This window comes from Mobula hypostoma, chromosome 8 (genome assembly GCF_963921235.1).
Source record: "Mobula hypostoma chromosome 8, sMobHyp1.1, whole genome shotgun sequence".
NCBI classification, from domain to species: domain Eukaryota; kingdom Metazoa; phylum Chordata; class Chondrichthyes; order Myliobatiformes; family Myliobatidae; genus Mobula; species Mobula hypostoma.
Genome location: NC_086104.1, coordinates 104,009,108 through 104,030,561, shown reverse-complemented (window position 1 = coordinate 104,030,561; position 21,454 = coordinate 104,009,108). Strand labels below are relative to the sequence as shown.

At 43.3% G+C, this 21,454-nt stretch overlaps 1 protein-coding gene across 4 annotated transcripts in view; it reads left to right on the top strand.

Moving 5' to 3' along the window:
- LOC134350811 (filamin-A-interacting protein 1-like) overlaps window positions 1-21,454 on the top strand; it is a 354,727-nt gene that overhangs the window by 132,486 nt on the left and 200,787 nt on the right. For 2 of the 4 annotated variants that reach the window (XM_063056514.1, XM_063056515.1), the window contains one exon: window positions 8,364-8,630. In XM_063056514.1, coding sequence (XP_062912584.1) covers window positions 8,370-8,630 — 261 coding nt within the window. In that variant the 5' untranslated portion in view covers window positions 8,364-8,369. Of the gene's footprint in view, window positions 1-8,358; window positions 8,631-21,454 lie in introns of all 4 variants that reach the window. The other 2 variants (XM_063056513.1, XM_063056516.1) reach the window with 1 other exon arrangement.

Below are 21,454 nucleotides of genomic sequence, written 5' to 3'. Positions count from 1 at the left end.
TCACTGCTCAGACTATTCTGGCGGCCTTGCAATTTGTGGCTGAATCGGTCTCTGTACATTACTTATTTTCATGAGCATGAGAGAAAGCCTTTGCCTCAGTGGATCATAAGAAGCAGGAACTGGAATAGGTCACACTGTCCCTTAAATCTATTTTGGATTCAACTTACTTTTATGACTGGTCCCCGTTATTTCCCTAAGCCTATCGCTTTCCGGGGTGGTAAACACCAACATGCCAGTACGTTAACCTTTTGTACTTCACTGCTTTATTTTTTTAATTGAGATAGAGAGCATGGAATAGGCCCCTCAGGCCCTTTGGGGGGGGTGCCGCCCAGCATCCCTCAATTTATCCGAGCCCAATCAAAGGACAATTAACCTACTAACCGGCACATCTTCGGATTGTGGGAGGAAGCTGGAGCACCCGGAGGAAACTCACGCGCTCACGGGAAGGACGTACAAACTCCTTACAGATGGAGGCGGGAATCGAACCTGGGTTGCTGGTACTGTAAAGAGTTCTGCTGACCACTATTGCTGCGGTGCAAACCAACACTCACCTCTCTCAGTACCGCAGCGTTCCCTGGCTCTATCCATTTCAGCAATGCTTTGCTTTGAATAAATAATCCATTTTAAGACAAATTTGAGCCACCATTTGCCAGAGGACTAGGGGAATGTGGAAGAGGGAGGAGAAGAAAAGAGGAAATGAAAGAGCTTTGTAACTTTCACAACCTCTTTCTATATTGGCTGATGTTCCTTGAATATAAACACAATTCAAAGAGTCGGAAAAATTGTTAGCCATTCTTGCTTTTGTTTAATTAGGTTGATAAATTTATAAATTGGTTTATTGATGTCACAATTATAATAGAATATACAGTAAAATATTGTTTTGCATACTGCTTGTACTGGTGGATTCATTACAACCATTCGTTGAGGTAGTACAAGGTAAAACAGTAGCAGAATGCAGAATAAAGTGTTACAGTTGCAGAGAAAGTGCAGTGCGCATAGACGATAAGGTGCAAGGTCATAATGAGATGGATAGTGAAGGCAAGAGTTCATCTGATCATGCTAGGGCCAAGATGGCGCTAGTGAATCACAAGGCGTGTTGTGGTCTTTTTACAGACTTCTAAGTCCAAAGATAAGGACAACAAAGAGGTGGTTGCAGGAGACAGAGGAGCGAATATGGGGTTCCTTTATGGCAGTACACTGGGCCGTGTTCAGGGTCTCATCAGAGCACCTGAACAAATACACAATGGTTGTTGTGAACTTTGTAAGAAGAGTCATAGATGAATGTGTCCCCACAAAATCATTCAGAGTCTTCTCCAACCAGAAACCCTGGATGAACCATGAGATCCTCAATCTGCTGAGGGCCAAATCAGATGCACTCAAGTCTGGTGACCAAGTTAAATACAAGAGGTCCAGGTACAATCTCCGGAAAGCCATCTCACGTGTGAAGTGGCAATTCTAGACCAGACTGTAATCACTGAAGGAATCTCCACAGCTGTGGCAGGGCCTGAATACTATCACCTCATACAAAGTGAAACCAAGCGACATAAGTGACAATCAGGATTCACTCTCAGATGAGATCAATGTCTTTTATGCTCACTTTGACCATCAAAACCTGGAGGCACCTTCAGAGACTCCCACAGCCCCTGATGACCCTCTGATTTCAGTCTCCGAGGCTGACATGAGAAGATCCTCCAGGAGGGTGAATCTATGGAAGGCATCTGGTCCAAAAGGGACACCTGACCAGGTACTAAAGATTTGTGTTGATCAACTGGCTGGAGTGTTCACTGAAATCTTTAACCTCTTGCTTGAGCAGTCTGAGATACCTACCTGCTTCAAGCAGGTACCCAAGAAGAACAGAGTAACCTGCCTCAATGACTATCATCCAGTAGCACTTACGTCCACTGTTACAAAGTGCTTTGAAAGGCTGGTGATGAAACATATCAACTCCCGCATGAGAAGCGACTTGCATCCAATTTGCCTGCTATCACCACAGGTCAACTGCAGGTGGCATTTCATTGGCTCTTCACTCAGTCCTGGAACATCTGGGCAGCAAAGATGCATGCATCAAGATACTCTTCATTCAATACTATCATCCCCTCAAAACTAATCAAAGAGCTTCAACATCCCCTGGATCTTCAATTTTCTCACTTACAGACCCCTGGCTGTTCGGATTGGCAACAACATTATGTTGTGATTTTGATATTTCAATTATATTTGAGTGATCTTGTGTATATATGTGTTGGTTGATTATGCTTTCCTGTTCATTTAAATAATTAATTATGGGTTATATGTAATAATACATTAATTACTACCACATGATATGTGCGCACCTCGCTGAAAGTAAAGATGAAGATCCAGCTGCATTTCGGACTCCGTATCTTCGTTTGAATTAATGTAATGTTTTGAAATTACAAAACACAACTTTGCTGACGGTGTATTTTTAAAACGAACCCGAGACGTTTGCTGACCTGTTAAAGTGCAGCCAGACATTCCAATTAAATAAAATGCAGCAAGGAACATTTGAATTTAAATGCAGCAGTCCGGCCCACGGAGGGATACTCGAGTTTGAAATCAAAGCAACCAGCATGTGCTCTTTGTAAGGGAAGATGTGATCAAGAGTTTTTTTAAAAAAGGCTGTAAACAGAGGAATTCATGGTTTCATAGAGAGAGAGTACAAGATGATAATTATCATTAAAGAATCAGAAATGGCTGGCTACATCAGAAAGATTGACAGGTTTGATTACACAATGGGTAAGTGGCTCATGCATACTGAGCTACTGGAACAGTACTTTGAAGCAAATGAAATAGCCAATGAGAAGCGAGTGCCAATTTTGCGACGTGGATTAGGTTTAAATGCATATAGTTTCCTTTGAGGTTTCACAGCTCCAACTAAACCATCAGAAATTAGCTTTGCTGCTGTTGTAAATGTGATGCAGGAACCAAAGCCATTGTTGATTGCAGAACACTTTAGGTTTTATAAGTAGAATCAAAAAGAAGGAGAGTCCATTTCAGCGTACCTGGCTGAATTGAGGCAATTGTCTGAGTTTGGTCAGTTTGGTAATGGGTTTAATGATATGTTAAGAGATTGTTTAGTTTGTGAAATCTTAAAATAAAGCATTCAAAAATGGCTCCTAACTAAAGCATAACTTACATTCAAATGAGCAGTGGAAGTCGCTGTTTCAATGGACACTACAGACAGACGCAATTGAGTTGTAGTCAGGAGTGAAAGTTAGCGTGAACAGGATTGCATTGCCTAAACAGGAACCAGCCTGAACAAACAAATTGTGTTACCATTATGGCAGGAGGTCCCATACATCAAACGAAGGAAAAGAATTTCAGGATGTATATTGTATACATTTCTCTGACATTAAATGCACCTTTTGGAACCTATTGAAAAATGCAGATTTAAAGGTGAAACTTGCTGAAAATGCAACAATGTAGGACACATACAAAGAGCATGTCGGGCAGGCAAAATTGAATGGACTGCAGAGGGAAGAGATGGAGAGAAAGAATGCGAACGAGAAAGGGACGAGTGTCAAAGAGAGAGGAACCATAAGAAAGAAAAAGAAAGGGATCGAAGCAGATCTTGAGAGAGAACAGGACAAGCAAGTTTCCCAGAGCTGTCAGAATGACTTCCTACAGTCTCAGAATCAACTCCTACAACCAGCATGGAGGAGACTCCAGACCCCAATTTCCACAGCCCCAAGTCTCACCTGCCAAGCAGAGTGATCCCTCTTGTCAGAAAAGCCACTATTTCACAAAAATAAGATATCCTCCACAGCAATTAAATCTTTAGGCCTGAATGGGACAATTTAAAATTTACTATGCTGTGGATGTCTGTATATAGTAGTTGTGTTATATGCTATACAGTGTGTATAGTTGAAATGCATTCTTTATTGAGTTGGAACTTACAACTAAGCAGGGAGGAGTGTTGTGTATTTGATATTTCAATAATATTTGAGTAATTATATATATATATATATGTTGATTAAGATTTTCTGTTCATTTAATTAATTACGGGTTCAATTAAAAAAAATTTGTTAATTGCAGACATCACCACGTTACCACGTGATACGTCTGTGCCTCGCTGAAAGTAAAGACAAAATTACACCCACATTTTGGACTCCGTATCTTCATTTGAATTAATTTAATGTTTTCAAGTTACAAAATGTAACAATCTCCCCCACAATCTCCATCAGTACAGGTGCACCACAAGGCTGGGTGCTTAGCTCCCTGCTCTATTACTGGTTACTGATTGTGGATGATCAGCCTTGATCACAGTGAATGGCAGTGCTGGCTAGAAGGGCTGAATGGCCTACTCCTGCATCTATTGTCTATTCACTTTACACCTATGACTGTGTGGCTAAGCACAGCCCCAATGCCACATTTAAGCTTGCCAATGACAGCACTGCCGTTGGCTGAGTCAAAGGTGGTGACGATTCAGCATATCGGAGGGAGATGGAAAATCTGCCTGAGTGGTGCCACAACAACAACCTCTTACTCAGCGCCAGCAAGGAGGTGATTATTGACTTCAGGATGAAGAAACCAGCATCCTCATCGGGGATTCAGAGGTGGAGAGGGTCAGAAACTTTAAACTCCTCGGTGTTATCATTTCAGAGAATCCTGGATCCAGCATGTAAGTGTCACTATGAGGAAAGTACGTTAGCGCCAATACTTTCTCAGAAGTTTGTGTAGATTCGGCATGTCATCCAAAACATTGACAAGCTTCTATAGATGTGTGATGGAGAGTATATTGACTGGTTGTGTCATGTCCTGGTATGGAAACACTAATGCCCTTATATGAAAAACATACAAAAATTAGTGGATATGGCCCAGTCCATCACGGATAAAGCCCTCTGTACCACTGAGTACATCTACATGGAGTGTTGTCCAGGATAGCAGCATCCATCATCAGGGATCCACACCACCCTACCACCCAAGACATGCTCTCTTCTCACTGCTGCCATCAGGAAGGTGGTACAGGAGCATCAAGACTCACACCACCAAGTTCAGGAGCAGTGATTACCCTTCGATCATCAGGCTTTTGAATCAGAGAGGATAACTTCAGTCATCCTCTCTCTCCCATCACTGACATGTCCCTAATGAACTGGATTCACTTTCAAGGACTCTTCATCTCATGTTCTTGATATTTATTGCTTATTTATTATCTTTTTCTCATTTTTACGTAGTTTACTGCTTTTGCAACTTTGGTAGTTGCCTGACCTGTTGGGTGTGGTCTTTCATTGATTCCATTGTGTTTCTTGTATTGAGTGTGATTGTCCACATGTAAAGGAATCTCAGGGTCGTATATGGTGACATGTACTGTGTGTACTTTAATAATACATTTACTTTGAACTTTAGGAAATGGTTCAATAGTCTTATGAGAGTGGAATAGAAGCTTTCCTTGAGCCTGGTGGCTTCAGGGTTTTGTGTCTTCTGCCCGGGTGGGAGAGGGTAGAAGAGAGGATGTCTAGGGTGGGTGGGGTCTTTGATTATGTTGACTGTTTTACCTAGACAATGTGAGGTGTAGACAAGAGTCCATGGAGAGGAAGCTGGCTTCTGTAATGTGCTGAGCTGTGTCCACTATTCTCTGCAGTTTCTTGCAGTCCCAGGCAAAGCAGTTGCCGTACAAAGTTGTGATATATCTCATTAGGATCTCTATTACGGTGCATTGATAAAAATAGCTGAGGATCGAAGGGGACATTCTAACTTCCTTTGGCCTCCTGAGGAAGCAATGACATTGGTGCACTTTCTTGGTTGTAATGTCAATGTGGCAGGATAATACTGACATGGCTAACTATTGTAAGGTTGCATGTCTCATACCTTCTTAGCAACATGGGGGGGAGTGAAGTTAAGGCATACATAAATCTGTGTACTGGAAAATGTATTGTCCAGCAATGAGGTTGAGTCGGGCGTTTCAGTTGACGGTCGAGTTTTTCATGTTTATTAAATGATAAATGCACTGAGGCACCTGCTGGGTGGGATTCAGGGTGGGGTTGGTGAATTAATGTGTGTGTACGTGGGGGGGGGGGTACTGTTTCTGGCAACTTACCAGAAGATAAAATGAAGGAGAAATAACTGGCTAACTTGCAGGTGATTCACTTCCCAAGATATTGCAAATGCTACAAACACTGTGGGGTGTGCAGGCAATGACAGAGGTTTTCACAATGAATGGCTTTTGTTGCATGGTATTAATATCCAATGTAGCAGTTGGATGTGCTGAGCTATTATAGGGTTGTTGCGACTGGAAATTGTTTTTGTAATGCATAAAAACTTGATTCTGAAAATGGGCACAATTAGAGTCATGGAATCCTGGTCACGAATGCAGGCTCTTTGATCCAAGTGATGCATGGTGAACAAGATAGCCACGTAAGCTGGTGCCATTTCTCCAGTTTAGGCCCATGTCCCTCTAAACCATTTCTATCCAGGCACAGTGTCTCTTCAGTTGTCGTTAATATAAAGTCCCAGTCACTTCCTTCGGAAGATCATTCCATATATGGACCACCCTGGGTGAAAAATTTGCCCCTCAGGCTCCTATTAAATCTCTCCCTTCTTACCAGTACAGTCTAGTTCTTCATTCCCCATTCCCAGGGAAGATCTGTCTGCATGCACCCTATCTATGCCCCTCATGATTTTATCCATGTCTGCAATGCCTCCCCTCATCTGCCTACTGTCACATACCCCGTAAACAACAGGAATTCTGCAGATGCTGGAAATTCAAGCAACACACATTAAAGTTGCTGGTGAACGCAGCAGGCCAGGCAGCATCTCTAGGAAGAGGTATAGTCGACGTTTCAGGCTGAGACCCTACGTCAGGAAGTGGAGTCTTCACGCTCCTGTACCTCTTCCCTGATGGCTGTAACGAGAAGTGGGCATATCTCAGGTGGTGAGGGTCCTCAATGACATACCCCATGATGGGTTAAAGAACCAGCAGAGATGGAAAACACTTTGGAGTCCAGTATTGCTATTAACTGATGGTATTTATTAATAACCACGCAATACAGTAATATAAATGCAGATATATCAAACAGATTAGCAATGATTATATATAAGTAAGTATATCAGTAAGTGTGGAAATATATGAAAAGTTTGGAAATATATTCAAGTGTAGGGGTAAGTAGATCGTCTTACGATGATGAGTAAAGTTCAGTTCAGTTTGGGGTATTGAGTTGAGTAGTGGCGGAGAGAGAGAGAGGGAGAGATTTGAGTCTTCAGGTGAGATGACCCCGTCGATCTTCCTGTTGTCTTCCGAAATCCTTTAGAAGTCACCGACCGTGACCACAACAAAAGGGGACTGTTCTTCTGTGGGGGTGAAGCTATCAACACAGGCGAGGATTGGACACACAAAAAAACTCCCGCCGGTCACGCCCCGTTCACACTGCAAGAGCCGCTGATCGATCCGCCTGATCGATCCTCCAAAAACCCACCTTTGCTGTGGGCACAACAAAGCTCATTCAGTGTCCAAAATCATTTGTCTGAGGTCTATCATCTGACCTTCTATTTATCTCACCATGCTGAGTACCAACTGTCTTTCAAACAAGTCCTCTGTTCTCTGTCTGTGTAAGAATGTACAAGCAGGCAATATCCTTGTAGAAGGTATAAACAACCTGTGAGCAGACTTCGTCTCTCTCTCTCTCTTTTCAAAAGCACAGTTCATATGGGTAATCAAGCACAGTTCATAGGAGTAATTCAGGACCCCGTCACACTATGCTGTAATAAATAAAGTCCTACCCTGCTCAACTTCTCTCCCCAACTCAGTGCTTCCTGTCCTGGTAACATCACTCCAAATCTCTTTCTCGATTGATGACATCTTTCCTATAGTAGGGTGATTAAAACTGAGCACAGTGTTCCAAATTCAGCTTCACCAACATCAAGTAGAACTGCAACATCCTAGTTTTAATACTCATTGCCCTAACTGATGAAGGCTCATGTTCCAGAAACTTCTTCATCACCCTATCTACCTGATACACCACTTTCAGGAAAGAATGTACTTGAAAGCTCCTCCATTCTAATACACCCCCTAGGGTTCTACCATTCATTGTGAAAGTCTTACCTTAATTTGTTTTCTTAGAATGCAGCTCCTCACACTTTCCTGAATTAAACTCCATTTGCCATCCCTTGGCCCATTTACCCAACTGATTAAGATCCCCTATAATTTCTTTACTGTCCACAACACTTCCTCTATTAATGTCATCTGCAAACTTACTAACCATGCCTTGCCCATTCTCATACAAATTATTGATATAGATGACAAGTAATAATGACCCTAGACTGAACCCATGAGGCACAACATTGGTCACTAATATTGTCAACTTATGACATTTCCTGTCACCACTTATCCCTGTGTGTTCTCCCCAGTGCAGGTGGCGATGAGGTCCCGGAGCAGTGGTGGGGAATCCCCATCCCACGGCCAGCCATCAAGCCATGAAGATGACAAGGTTATTAACACAGGTAGCAAAAAGAAGAATAAAACTCAAAGGCAGAGTTTCTCAGAAAAGACAGTGGGGCTCACGGGTCCTGCAAAGAGAGCTCCCAAGTCTTTGCAAGAAAATGAGCGAAGAAAGAAGTTACTGGAACTCTCCAAAGAGGACCTTCTGCGTCTGCTCAGTGTAATGGAAGGAGAGATAGAGGTGAGAAACATGTATGATACTTCTCTCCGAACTAGAAACAGCTTTATTATCACTCACTTAAATGGTATGAAATTTGTTATTTTGCAGCAGTGCAAAGGTATAAAATTACTATCAGTAAAATATAATGGAACTAGAAGGAGTAACGTGGCAGAGGCGTAGAACCTGCTCAGGAATCATCAAATGGAGTCTTCAGGCTCCTGTACCTCTTCCCTGATGGTTGTAACAAGAAGTGGGCATGTCTCAGGTGGTGATGGTCCTCAATAACATCTTCTTGAAGCATTGCCTTGTAAAGATGTCCTCAATAGCAAGGAGGGTTGTGCCCATGATGGAACCGGCTCAGTCTACTACCCTCTGCAGCCCCTCATGATCCTGTGCGTTGGCACCTCCACACCTGGCTGTGACGCAAGCAGCCAGAACACCCTCTACCATACATCTGTAGAAATGTCCTCAATATATACAAACTTATATATTAACTAGAAACTTGCTATCAAATGATGGTGCAGAGCTTGAACCAGTGAGTCCCCCCATAGAGCTGCAAAGTTGAACACACTATGCAATCTGAATTCACAGCGCTGGCTGAACAGTGTCCTACATTTTCTACCTGAGTTTGGGGAATGGTGTTTTCTTGGACAGAAAGGATGTTTTGGAATGAGGACACTGGAAAGTTGAGGGAGAAAAATCATTTGGAATGAAAGAAAGCAACGTGCCGTCACCAAATGACAAGCTGCAATAGATTCAGTTCCCCATAAGAAAAATCTAATTTCCACGCTGAAAGTAAATCTTAGTCAAGTTTGTGGAAGATACAATGGTAGGTGGAGTGGCAGGCACTATTGAGGAAGCAGGGAGTCTGCAGAAGGACTTGAACTTGAAGAGAATGGGAAAAGGAGTGGTAGATGGAATACAGTGCAGATAAGTATCGTCATGCACTTTGATAGAAGGAATAAACTTAGAATTTTCTAAATGGGGACTAAGTTCAGAAATCAGATGTGCAAAGGGGTTTAGGGATCCTAGTGCAGGATTCTCCAAAGGTTAACTTGCAGGTTGAGCTGGTGTTAAGGAAGGCAAATGCAATGTTAGCATTCATTTTGAGAGGATCGAAATATAAAAGCAAAGGTATAATTTTGAGGATTTACAGACACTGGAGTATTGTGAGCAGTTTTGGTTTCCAAGGATGTGATGGCATTGGCGAGGGTCCAGAGGAGGTTGGAGAGAATGATTCCGGGAATGAAAGGGTTAATGTATGAGGAGCACTTAATGGCTCTGGGCTTATGTTTGCTGAAGTTTAGAAGAATGAGGGGGGATCTCATTGAAACTTATTGAATATTGAAAGGTCTAGTTAGAGTAGATGTGCAGAGAATGTTTCCTATCGTGTGGGAGTCTCAGACCAGAGTGCCCAGCCTCAGAATACTTGGACTTCCTTTTAGAACAAAGATGAGGAAGAATTCCTTTATCAATCAGAACCCATGAACACTGCCGCATTATTCCTTCATTTTGCACTATATATATTTTAGTATTATCGTATCAGTAATTAGATCTGTCTCCGTGATTTAAAGTGAGATCTGGAATGGTGAAAATCAGCAGTTAAGTTATGCACGTCTTATAAAATTGGTAGGACAATTAGCAGGGCTTGTGAAAGGAACTACCTTATCACTTGCTGGGTATACACTTTACACTGAAACACCACCGGGAAGCAAGAGAGGCAGATGAAGCTGCCGTGGTTGGTCACAAACTCAGTGTTACTTTATTAGATACACCAGTACGCCTGCTCGCCTGCTCCTTAATGCAAATATCTAATCAGCCATTCATGTGGCAGCAACTCAGTGCATGAAAGCATGTGGACATGTCAGGAGGTTCAGTGTGGTTTTCAGACCAGATATCAGAATGGGGAAGAAACGTGATCTCAGTGACTGTGACTGCGGAATGATTGTTGGTGCCAGATGGGCTGGTTTGAGTATCTCAGAAACTGCTGATCTGCTGGGATTTTCATGCAAAAAATCTCTACTTTACAGAGAATGGTGCGAAAAACAAAAAAAAACATCCAGTGAGCAGTAGTTCTGTGTACAAAAACAACTTGCTAAAGAGAGAGGTCAGAGGAGAATGGCCTGACTGGTTCAAGCTGACAGGAAGGTGACAGTAACTCAAATAACCACACGTTACAACAGTGGTGTGAAGAAGAGCATCTCTGAGAGCACAACACATTGAACCTTGAAGTGGATGGGCTACAGCCGCAGAAGACCAATAACATAGACTCAGTTGCCACTTTATTAGATACAGGAGTGTAAGAATTCTGAATGTATTTCTGGGAATGGAGAATCACTCCGATGAAAGGTGGTTAGCATGAGAAATAGTTCATTTTTTAGTGTTGCAGCACTCCTGGAGTGGAGAGAGAAACCAAGGACTCCCAGACTCCATTCTGATGTATGTGAATGGTGATGAAGATGAAAAGGGGTTTCAAGAGGAGGTGCATTGTATGGACAAGCGCATGGCAGATGGCAAATGACGTTGTAAAATGCAAGGTCGCTATACTTTAAATTGTGAGATGTTGGGAAGTACTGACATTCAAAAGGACCTCGCTCCTTGTGCACAGGTCACTGAAAAAATAAGCAGGACAGGCAATGGGATAGAGGCCTCAGTGAGAAGGATTGAACTACAAGAGCAAAGATGTCTTACCACAATTATATCTGCCACTGGTGAGACCACACTTGGTGAACTGAAAATAATTTTGGTCTCCTTACTGAAAACAGGATATACCCCGCTTTAGGGGGGAGTTGTCTTTCTAGAAAACCTCCAATATTGTTATTTTCCGTCAGGCAGAGACTTGAAAAAATGCGTTGTTTCCTTCCTATTTTGTGTTTCATTAGTTGTGTTTTCTCGCACAAACTCTGCAAGAGTGGATTTTTATTGCGAATGTCAGATAGCTTGGTAGTGATTTTTGAATTCCATAGGGCCGAATTTCCGTTACTCAAACTGCAGGGGTACCCTGTATTTGTTACGGAGAGAGTGAGGTTAAGGTCCCGGGGATGGCCAGGCTGCTGTGGGAGAGAGACTGAGCAGGCTACACTTGTTTTCTGAAAACTACAAAAGAATGAGCGATGACCTTGTTAAGAGGTACAGAGCACTCAACAAGACTGAAAGATTTTTCCGCTCACTATCAGGTATAAAATTCCGAGCCGTTACAAAATAACGGGTAAGCTATTCAGGACTCAAATTAACAGGAGTTTCCCCATTCAAGGAATGAGAAATCATTGAAATTCTCTCCATTTTGAGTATTGATCTCATTCAGAACAAAAACTGATAGATTTCTGTCCATCAGAGGAGTCAAGGAAAATAGGGACAGTGCAGGAAAATGGGTCGGCCATGATCTTGCAGAATGGCCTGCTCTTCCTTCTGTTTCCTACTTTTCTATAACCACAGAAAATGTGGTTGGGCTGAGTGGTTTCGAATGGAAGTTAGCTAATATGTTGTTTTATGTTACCGCTGAAGCCGATCAAACTTTAAAACTTTTCTTGCTTAATTTGAATAAGTTACTGGGACTCAAAATCTTCCCATGGCTACACTCTGGCAGGTTGTAGAATGCTCAGTTCTTTCATCACCGCTATCTGCAGGCACTTTGCCCTTCGCTGAGGACAGATACCAAAACTAACAAAAAGCTTCCACCATCAGCAGCATCTAGGATCTCCAGGTCAAGTACGGAATGGACTTCATACCTTGCGTTACAGGTCCGCCAACTCTCTTTTCTCCCACTCAATTTGGGAATTAGAGCCACAAAGTAATGTTGCAATTCAATAAAACTCTGGTTAGACCACACTTGGAGTATTGTGTTCAGTTCTAGCTGTCTCATTATAGGAAGGACTTGGAAGATTCAGAGAGCATGCAGTGGAGATTTACCAGAATGCTGCCAAACTAGAGGGCAGGTTTTATGATCAGGTTGAGCACGCTAGGGTTTTAGGCTTTGGAGGGAAGGAGGATGAGATCTGACTTGATGTACAAGGTGGTAAGAGGCATAGCTCGAGTGGACAGCCAGAGAGATTTTCCCAGGGTGGAGATAGCTAATACAAGGGCCATAATTTTAACGTGATTGGCAGAAGTTATAGGAGAGAAGTCAGAGGTAAGTTCTTCACACAGAGAGTGGTGAGGCATGGAAAGGGGTGATGGTAGAGGCAAAGATATCAGGGGCATTTCAGAAACTCTTAGATGGGCATATGGTGATAGGAAAATGGAGGATAATGGGGGTTAGATTGATCTTAGAGCAGGTGAAAAGGTTGGTTCAACATTATGGGCTGAAGGGCCTTTACTGTTCTGTAATGGTCTATGTTTTTGTTCTAATTCTTGCAACCAATGTCACCAAATATACCCACATGCCAATTATTGATAAATAAGAAAAAACTCTCCATGGTGTGGACTAGCCTCTAAAAAACTAGACGCAGAATTATTCCTTTTCCAGGAGACCTTAACACCTGTGAAGATCTTCTCCTGATTACAACACTGGTTACAGAAGGTGGTCATGTGGTGCTGTAACTAGATAGATGACCGGCAGCAATGCATAGTGAGGATTCATTTGCAGTGGAGAGTCAAAATGGTTAATGCATGCATTTAAGGTGAGAGGGAAAAAATTCCAAGGAGATGCACAGGGCAAGTGTTTTACCAGAGGGTCACGGGTGCCTGTAACGTGCTGCCAGAGTGGTGGTGTAGGCAGACATTTCAGAGGTTCTTGGACGAGCACATGAGAATGCAGAGAATGTAGGGATATGAACCATGTGGAGGAAAAGGGACTGGGTAGCATTAGTTTAATTAATTTGGCGCAATGACATGGGCTTGTTCTTGTGCAATGTTCTATGTTCTCATTTTTAACACAAAATGTGATTAGAACCAAACTGTTGGCAGTTTTTTTTCCTCTGTTTTAACTTATAAAATAATATGTAATTGCCCAGCCTTGAGTTGAACAGGATCCTGAGAGATTGGGAGAAAAGCAGGTTTTCATTTTGATTTGGCTGAGTTGAACCCAGGGGTGAGGGAATAAAATGGAGTAGAATGATTTATTGTATCGTTATGGTAAATGTTGAAAACTCGCTCTCCAATTGTGAAAAGCACATCCAGGGATTCGGAGGCGAGATTTCTGCCAACAATTCCAGTCCATTAACTTTAATGCACAGAAACTCCCGTGGGATCTGCTGCCTTCAACAGAGAAACCTTAAGCCAAGACTGCAAGATGTGCCTCTATTATGTTCATTACAATAGCACAGGACCTACACACAGAACACCAAGCATAGAATGTGTCAAGCATAGCATTGAGGTGTGCCGCATTGTTGGCATAGCAACCTGACGCACGTTTACCAAGGTTGCACATGACCCAGTGGTCATCTTGTCTGCTCTCCACCTTCGAGTCCGGACCTGTTGTCTGGCTAGCAACTAGGTCTGCACATGGCAGAGTGCCTAAACCCTGCTCCGAAATGACTCCCATTTGTCGGTGTTTCCAGTGGTTCTTAAAGTGGGTGATATCGCACCCCCCCCCGAGGTGGTGGGAGTTACTAAGGGGGTGATAAAGATAAAGGTGGCAGGCACTCAGTAGCAAGGGAGGGTAGCTAGGGGATTACAGGCTTAATTTTAGAAATGAATTAATTATTAATAACATTTTCCTGGATTTTCCTTGAAGCATGTTATAGTTGTTGAAAAGCAATGTGACACTTCTGTATTTGGCATATCATGAGACATGTGGATTAAAGAAATCATGTTATTTCCACGCCCATTATTGCCATTCACAACTGTAGTACAGTGCTGGATAGTGCAACTACCACACTCTAACCTTGCTGTGATAAATTTTCAGTTGTCGTTTCAGGCCGAGATCCTTCATCGTGACTCTACACACAATGTGCTGGTCTCACTCAGCACGGCAGGCAGAGTCCCATCTGTAGATGCTTCCTGACTAGCTGAGCTCCTCCAGCACATTGTGTGAATTGGTCCATTTAGCATGAACTCTGTTCAAAGATGAATAGATGGAATGTTGGAGAATGTAGAAGTGTTATGGTCTGGATCGGGGTCCCTTTAAATTTACCTTGTTTATGTTACAATCTGGACCGTTGACTCCCTGTTTTCCCATGTCCCTCGGCTTTGGTGATTAGAGGCAATTAACGCTCGGCTGAACCAGTAGTTTATAGTCTCTGGCTATCAGCCATTCGGCGGTGGAGCATCTGCAAAGTCATCAAAGGTACGGTGTGCCGATGTCATTTGGCCGGAGCAAGCCTAGTCTCTGCCGAAGCGAGTGCCGGTAATTCACCCTTCCTCACCGGAGCAACCCAGTCCAGTTACCTCGCCGAAGCGAGCCTGCAAAGTTTCCTCATCAAGCTGGGTCCGTCGGTTAACCCGCCAGAGAGAATCAGGAGCCGCTGTCTACTGTTCCTGGGCCGAGTCTAGAGCTCGCCACTACCCAGAGGATCGGAGTACCAAGTCAAGTCCTGGCCCTGGTGGCATCCAAGTACCCAGTCAAGTCCTGGCTCTGGCGGCATCTGAATACCTAGTCAAGTCCTGGCCCTAGCGGTCTGTGATTCCTGTCCCACCACCGTGTCTGAATCCCTTCTCTGCCCCTCTCGCCTCTAGCCCTCTTCTGTAGCCCTCGCCTGCACCTTGGTCTAGTTCTATCGCTGGAGCTAGATAGGAACTGTGTTGTTCTTTGGTGTTTGTCTTGTCTTGTCCTCGCCTCCATGGGGTAAGTCAGGCCGTCTTGCCGTTGCCCCGCGGGGAGTCATGTCTTGCCTTGTCTTGTCCTTGCCTCCGTGGGGTAAGTCAGGCCATCTTGTCGTTGCCCCACGGGGGGGGTCATGAGTCCCGGCCCTATGTCCTGTTCCCAAGGAGGGGTCCCGGCTCTCTGTTCTGTGTGTGAGTCCCGGCCCTATGTCCTGTTTCTAAGGAGGGGTCCCGACTCTGTGTTCTGTGTATGTGTCCATGGTTCCATGTACCTGCTCTCCCAAAACCGAGGCTCTGTGTTCCCATGTTCCTCCTCTCCCTAGCCCATGTCATGTCCATGCCTGGTTCTGGGGTCTGAGCCTGAGGCAAGACCCAGGTACTGGATCCTTGCCCAGTCTCTGGCTTGGAGTCCATACCATAAACTCACAAGATGTGTTTTGCATTTGGGTCCACCCTTGCTCCCAATGCCCCCGCCATTATGAGAAGAAGACACATTGTGCAACTTATTTGGCACAACAGAATTTGCTCTGCAGCTTGATAAGTCAACTTTGCCATGCAACAAATCTTTGCTTCTTAGTTATGTTCACTTCATAAAAGATGAAAGCGTGGTTCAGGAGTTGTTCATTGAAGAGGGGACTAAAAACAGATACAAAGGGGAAGTCAATATTTAGGGCTGTGGAGCAATTTTCATAACGAAGGGCATTCTGCTCACTAACATCCTTGTTTGTACAATATGTGGTGAACCATCAATAACTGATTGCCACTGTGGGGTTATTAATTTCTTGGAAGAATCTGTAGGTAACATATTTACTATTTACTGTGTAATTCACATACAACAACTTGTTGCAAAAGAAACCCAAGTGATCGGCTGCACATTAGACTGTTATCACAGTAATAAATAAAATCAGGTCCCATGCTCTCTACTCTCGATTACTTTGAGAGCTTTGTGTTGAGAATGATGAACAGTTTGAATGTTACCTGTTGTACACAGAAGGCAGATAACACTCAAAAGGAAACTGCTTGAGATAATTTTATGTGCTTTTTGAAACTGTGATAAGATTCTTTGAAGACCAAATGCTCTATTTTCAATCAACTCAATCCATGGCATGAAATTGCTTATTTGTCAGAATTATTCACAAAGTTTAATAAAATCAGTTGTCTCCATGTCTGTCCAAGTTAACCCTATTGAAGTGCAACATTAGGTGTTGTGACTGTTTCCAATTTCTGAGCCTCTCTGAGTTGGAAGAGAAAGAAAGAATACCAGATAATGATCTTCAAATACACTTTGCAAACCTGGATGAATAAGTTTTGAAATTATTTGTCACTGCTTTGAATTCACAGTTCCTATTTTCTTTCTTTGTGCATCATAAATCAAAATTCTTTAAAGCTTTTATGTAATGACCAGAAAGAGAGGCGGGGGCCACTGGATGTGGTCTGGGAGCCAAGGAGGTGGTAACCCAGTGAAATTTGTGAACCACTGCTCTAAACATGTCCTATCCCTGTACCTGTCTAAACATCTTTTAAAAGCTGAGCCAGCTGTATTACTTCCTCTGAACACTCATTCCATATCCTTATCACCCTCTGTGTAAAACAATTTCATTTAAAATTTATCTGCTCTCACCCAAAATCTAGTCATTTCATTTTAGATACCCCCACCTTGGGGAAAGAGTTCTTCATTTGGAAGGCCTTGATGGAAAACAAGATGATGAAAGATCTTCATCCACTAGTAAAGCTCTCATTGAATTTAAAATAATTAAACAAAAAAACTAAAAGATCTGAATCATTTAAAAATGATAAAGGATTAAAAATATGGAAATCACATAAAGTGTTGAACTGTGTAGTAGTGGCACAGTGGCAAAGAGATTAGTGTAACGCCATGCATATCTCAATACTTCAATGTACATTTGACAATTGCAGTTAACCTCTAAAGCAGGCAGCCTATGGTGCAGGACATGGGTGGGATTTTGAATAAATATTTTTCCTCAGTGTTTCCTGGGGTTGTTCTGAAGGACATTAATATCACCAGAGAGAAGGTATTTGCAGCCTTACAGCACATTAGGATGGATAAAGCCCCTGAGCCTGACCAAGTGCTTTCTCAGACTTAGTGGGAGGCCAGAGAAGAAATTGTGGAGCTATTTGATTCATTGTCAACCTCTGGTTGACTTCCCGAAGACTGGAAGGTGGCTAACGGTGCTCCATTGTCTAAGAAGTGTAGCAAGGATGAGCCAAGGAACTATGGACTGGTCAGACTGGCCTCAATAGTTGAGATATTACTGGAGGGAATTCTGAGGGACAGTATTTGGATAGACAAAGTCTGATTAGGAGGTTGTTTTCTATGTGGAGTTTAGGAAGGAGTGAACTCATCCTTTTCTCCTTGGAGCGGCAGAGGATGAGAGGAGACCTGATAGAGGTGTATAAAATAATGAGACGCATTGATCGTATGGATAACCAGAGGCTTTTCCCCAGGGATGAAATGGCTAGCACAAGCAGGCATAGTTTTAAGGTGCTTGGAAGTAGGCACAGAGGAGATGTCAGGGGTAAGTTTTTTTACGCAGAGAGTGGTGAGTTTGTGGAATGGGCTGCCGGCGGCAGTGGTGAAGATGGAAACGATGAGGTCTTTTAAGAGACTCCTGGATGGCTACATGGATCTTAGAAAAATACAGGGTTATGGGTAAAGCCTAGATTATTCTAAGGTAGGGACATGTTCGGCACAGCTTTGTGGGCCGAAGGGCCTGTATTGTGCTGTAGGTTTTCTATGTTTCTATGTTTCTAAGGGGCCTTTGACAAAGTCCCACATTGTAGGCTGGTTTGGCAGGTGGGGCTCATGGTATCCAATGAGAGCTAATTGGGTAGATTTGAAGTTGTCTTGGAGGTAGGAAGCAGAAAGCAGTGGTTGAAGTTTGTTTGTCTTGGAATGGAGGCCTGTGACTAGTGATGTCCCACAGAAGTTGCTTTTGAGCCCCTTGTTATTTAGGTAATTGATTTAGATTTGAATATAAAGGCTTGATTATCAAGTGTGCTCACCACCTAGGAGGTGTTGTTAATAGTGATGATGGTTATCGTAGACTAGTTAGGGAAGTAGACCAAGGCATGGCAAATGGATTTCAATACAGGTAAGTGTAAGGTGACACATGTTGAAAAGTCAAACCAGGGTAGGACTTCTGTGAATGGTAAGACTACAGGGAGTGTAATGGAACAGAGGGACCTAGGAGTACAAGTCCAGAGCTCATTGAAAGCAGTGTCACAGGTAGAAAGGGCAGTGATAAAAGTGTTCAGCATATTGACCATCATCAGTTAGGACATCGATAATAAGAGTTGGTACATTATATTGGATTGTACGTATTGTTACTGAAGCACTGTGAAGCACCCTGTTATAGGGAATATGTGCTTAAGTTGGAAAGAGGTCATAAAAGATTTATGATGATGTTGCCTTCGCTAGAGTGCCCCAGTTATAGGGAGAGATTGGCTGGGCTAACGTCAGAGAATGAGGTGTGATCTTACAGAAATATTTAAATCTATCAGAGGCATAGTGATTGTGGATGGTGACAAGTCTTTTCCTGAGGTTAAGAGTGTCCAGAACTAAGGGGCATAGATTTGGGATGAAACTGGAAGGAGTTAAAAGGGTCCTGAGGTGCAACTTTTTCACACAGACGGTGGTGAGTACATGGAAAGAGCTGCCAGAGGAAGAGGTTGAGGGAGAAGAATAGTAGCACTTAGATAGGTATATGGAGGGATGGAGATTTGAGGGATTTGGGTGGAATGCTGGACAAGCTGGGTGGGCATGTAGTTGGTGTGGACTTGTCAATCTGAAGGGCCGGTGTCTGTGCTTTATTGATCTATGATTCTAAAGCATGACAGCCCAACTTCCATTCCCCTTTTATGCTACCATTATGAAGTTCTTTGATATGCTGGTCCTTGTATGCATCATCTCCAGCCTTTCAGACAACCTCGACCAACTGCAATCTGCTTACTGCTGAAATAGGTTTTATAGGCAACCATTAGCCTCGTGAGACCATGGATTTGCGCGTTTCCAGGGCACAGGCCTGGGCAAGGTTGTATGGAAGACCAGCAGTTAACCATACTGCAAGTCTCCCCTCTCCACGCCACCGATGTTGTCCAAGGGAAGGGCACTAGGGCCGATACAGCTTGGCACCGGTGTCATCGCAGAGCAATGTGTGGTTAAGTGCCTTACTCAAGGACACAACACGCTGCCTCAGCTGAGGCTCGAACTAGCGACCTTCAGATCACTAGACCGATGCCTTAACCACTTGGCCACACTGAAATAGGTCTAAGTGGACACCATCTCCCTGGTCCTACACTCTTCTCTGGTGCATTAGCTATAGTACTGCCTTCAATACAATGATTCCGAGCAAGTTTATCACCAAGCTCCAGACCTTGGGAGCCAACACCACCCTCTGCAACTAGGCTCTTGACTTTGTGGCCAACGGACTGCAATCATAAGGAGAGGCAGTAACAGCTCTAAACCTGACCGAGAGGATCACTGTGTCTCCCTCCCTCCAATTGTGACATTTACCTGGTAGGTTGTACACAAAGGGCCTGAAGCATTGTTGAGGAATCCCCATCACTCATCCCACAATCTCTTTCACCCATTACTGTCAGGAAGGAGGTACAGATACATCAGGATGAGGACTGTCAGACTGGGTAACAGCTTCTTCCCTCAGGCTGTGAGACTAATGAATGCCCTGCCACCACCGAGGTCCCGTCAGTAGGACAGTGAGATGTTTACTGTTTTCCTGTGCTGTGCACTACATGTACCTTGAATTATATGTTATTAACTGATTTTGTGGTAATATATTGTTTTATCTGGTATGTGTGATGTATGTTTTGTGGATGGACTATGATAGGGGGAGGGGGTGCAGAATATTGTTACATTTGGTTGTACATGTGTCCAGGCAGAGCATTCTAAACACTGGTGTTCCACAAGGCTGCACCCCAGCCCCCTACTTTACCCCATGACCGCAGGACCAGATTTTTCTCCAGCTCCATCATCTACAAGTTTGCAGGTGATACTACGGTAATGGGCTGTATCTCCAAAATTGACAAATTGGTGCACAGCAAGGAGATAGAGAGCTCAGTGACATGGTGTCATGACAACAGTCTTTCCTTCAACATTGACAAAACAAAAAGAGCTGCTGGAAGGTAAGCAGTTCACATGCTCCTGTCTACACAATAGTATTCAGGTTGAGAGTTTCAAGTTCTTAGGTGTGAACACCACCAGTAGCCTGTCTGGCTCCAACCATATTGATGTCACAGCCAGGAAAGTTCACCAACACCTCTACTTCCTCCAGAAGCTAAAAATTCAGCACCTTTCCACCGCCTCTTACCGGTTATTATCAATGTAGCAAAGAAAACATTCTGTCCAGATGCATAATGCCTTGACATGGAAACTCCTCTGCATGGGACCATTAGAAACCGCAGAGGGTTGTGGACGTGTCTCAGCACACCACAGGAACCAGCCTCGCCTCTATGGACCATGTCTGTCTTTCTCATTGCCTCAGTTAAGCAGCCAGCATAACCAAAGACCTTATCTACCCCAGACATTCTCTCATTTGGAGAGCCATGGCTTAACTTGGGACAGTCTGTATGGGTTTATGTAGGGCAAGTCATGTTTTATGAAGTTGATTATGTTTTTGAAAAGGTGACAAATGTGATAGATGAGGATAGAACTGTGGAAGTTGCTTATGTAGATTTTGCTACATACATTTGACATATTCCTACAAGGTAGACTCATCCAGAAGATTGAGATTCATAGGATCCAAAATGACTTGGCTACTTGGATTTGGAGTTGGCTTACCCATAAACAACAGAGTGTAGTAGTCAATTGGCTTACTCTGGCTGCAAGTCCATGAATAATTGTTCTTCAGAGATATGTAATGTGACTTCTGCTGTTTGTGACTATGAAAATATGGGTGGGTGGATTGATGTAACTTGGCAGATGATACAAAAATTGGTAGCGTTGTGAGTGTTTCAAAGATTGCCAAAGGACACAGTGGGATATAATCTGTTGCAGATATGGGCAGATGGAGCTTAATCTATTAAAATGGAAAATGGAGCCAAGTGTGAGGCATTGCACTTTGAGAAACTGAATGTAAAAGGGACAGTACACCATTAACAGCTGGGCT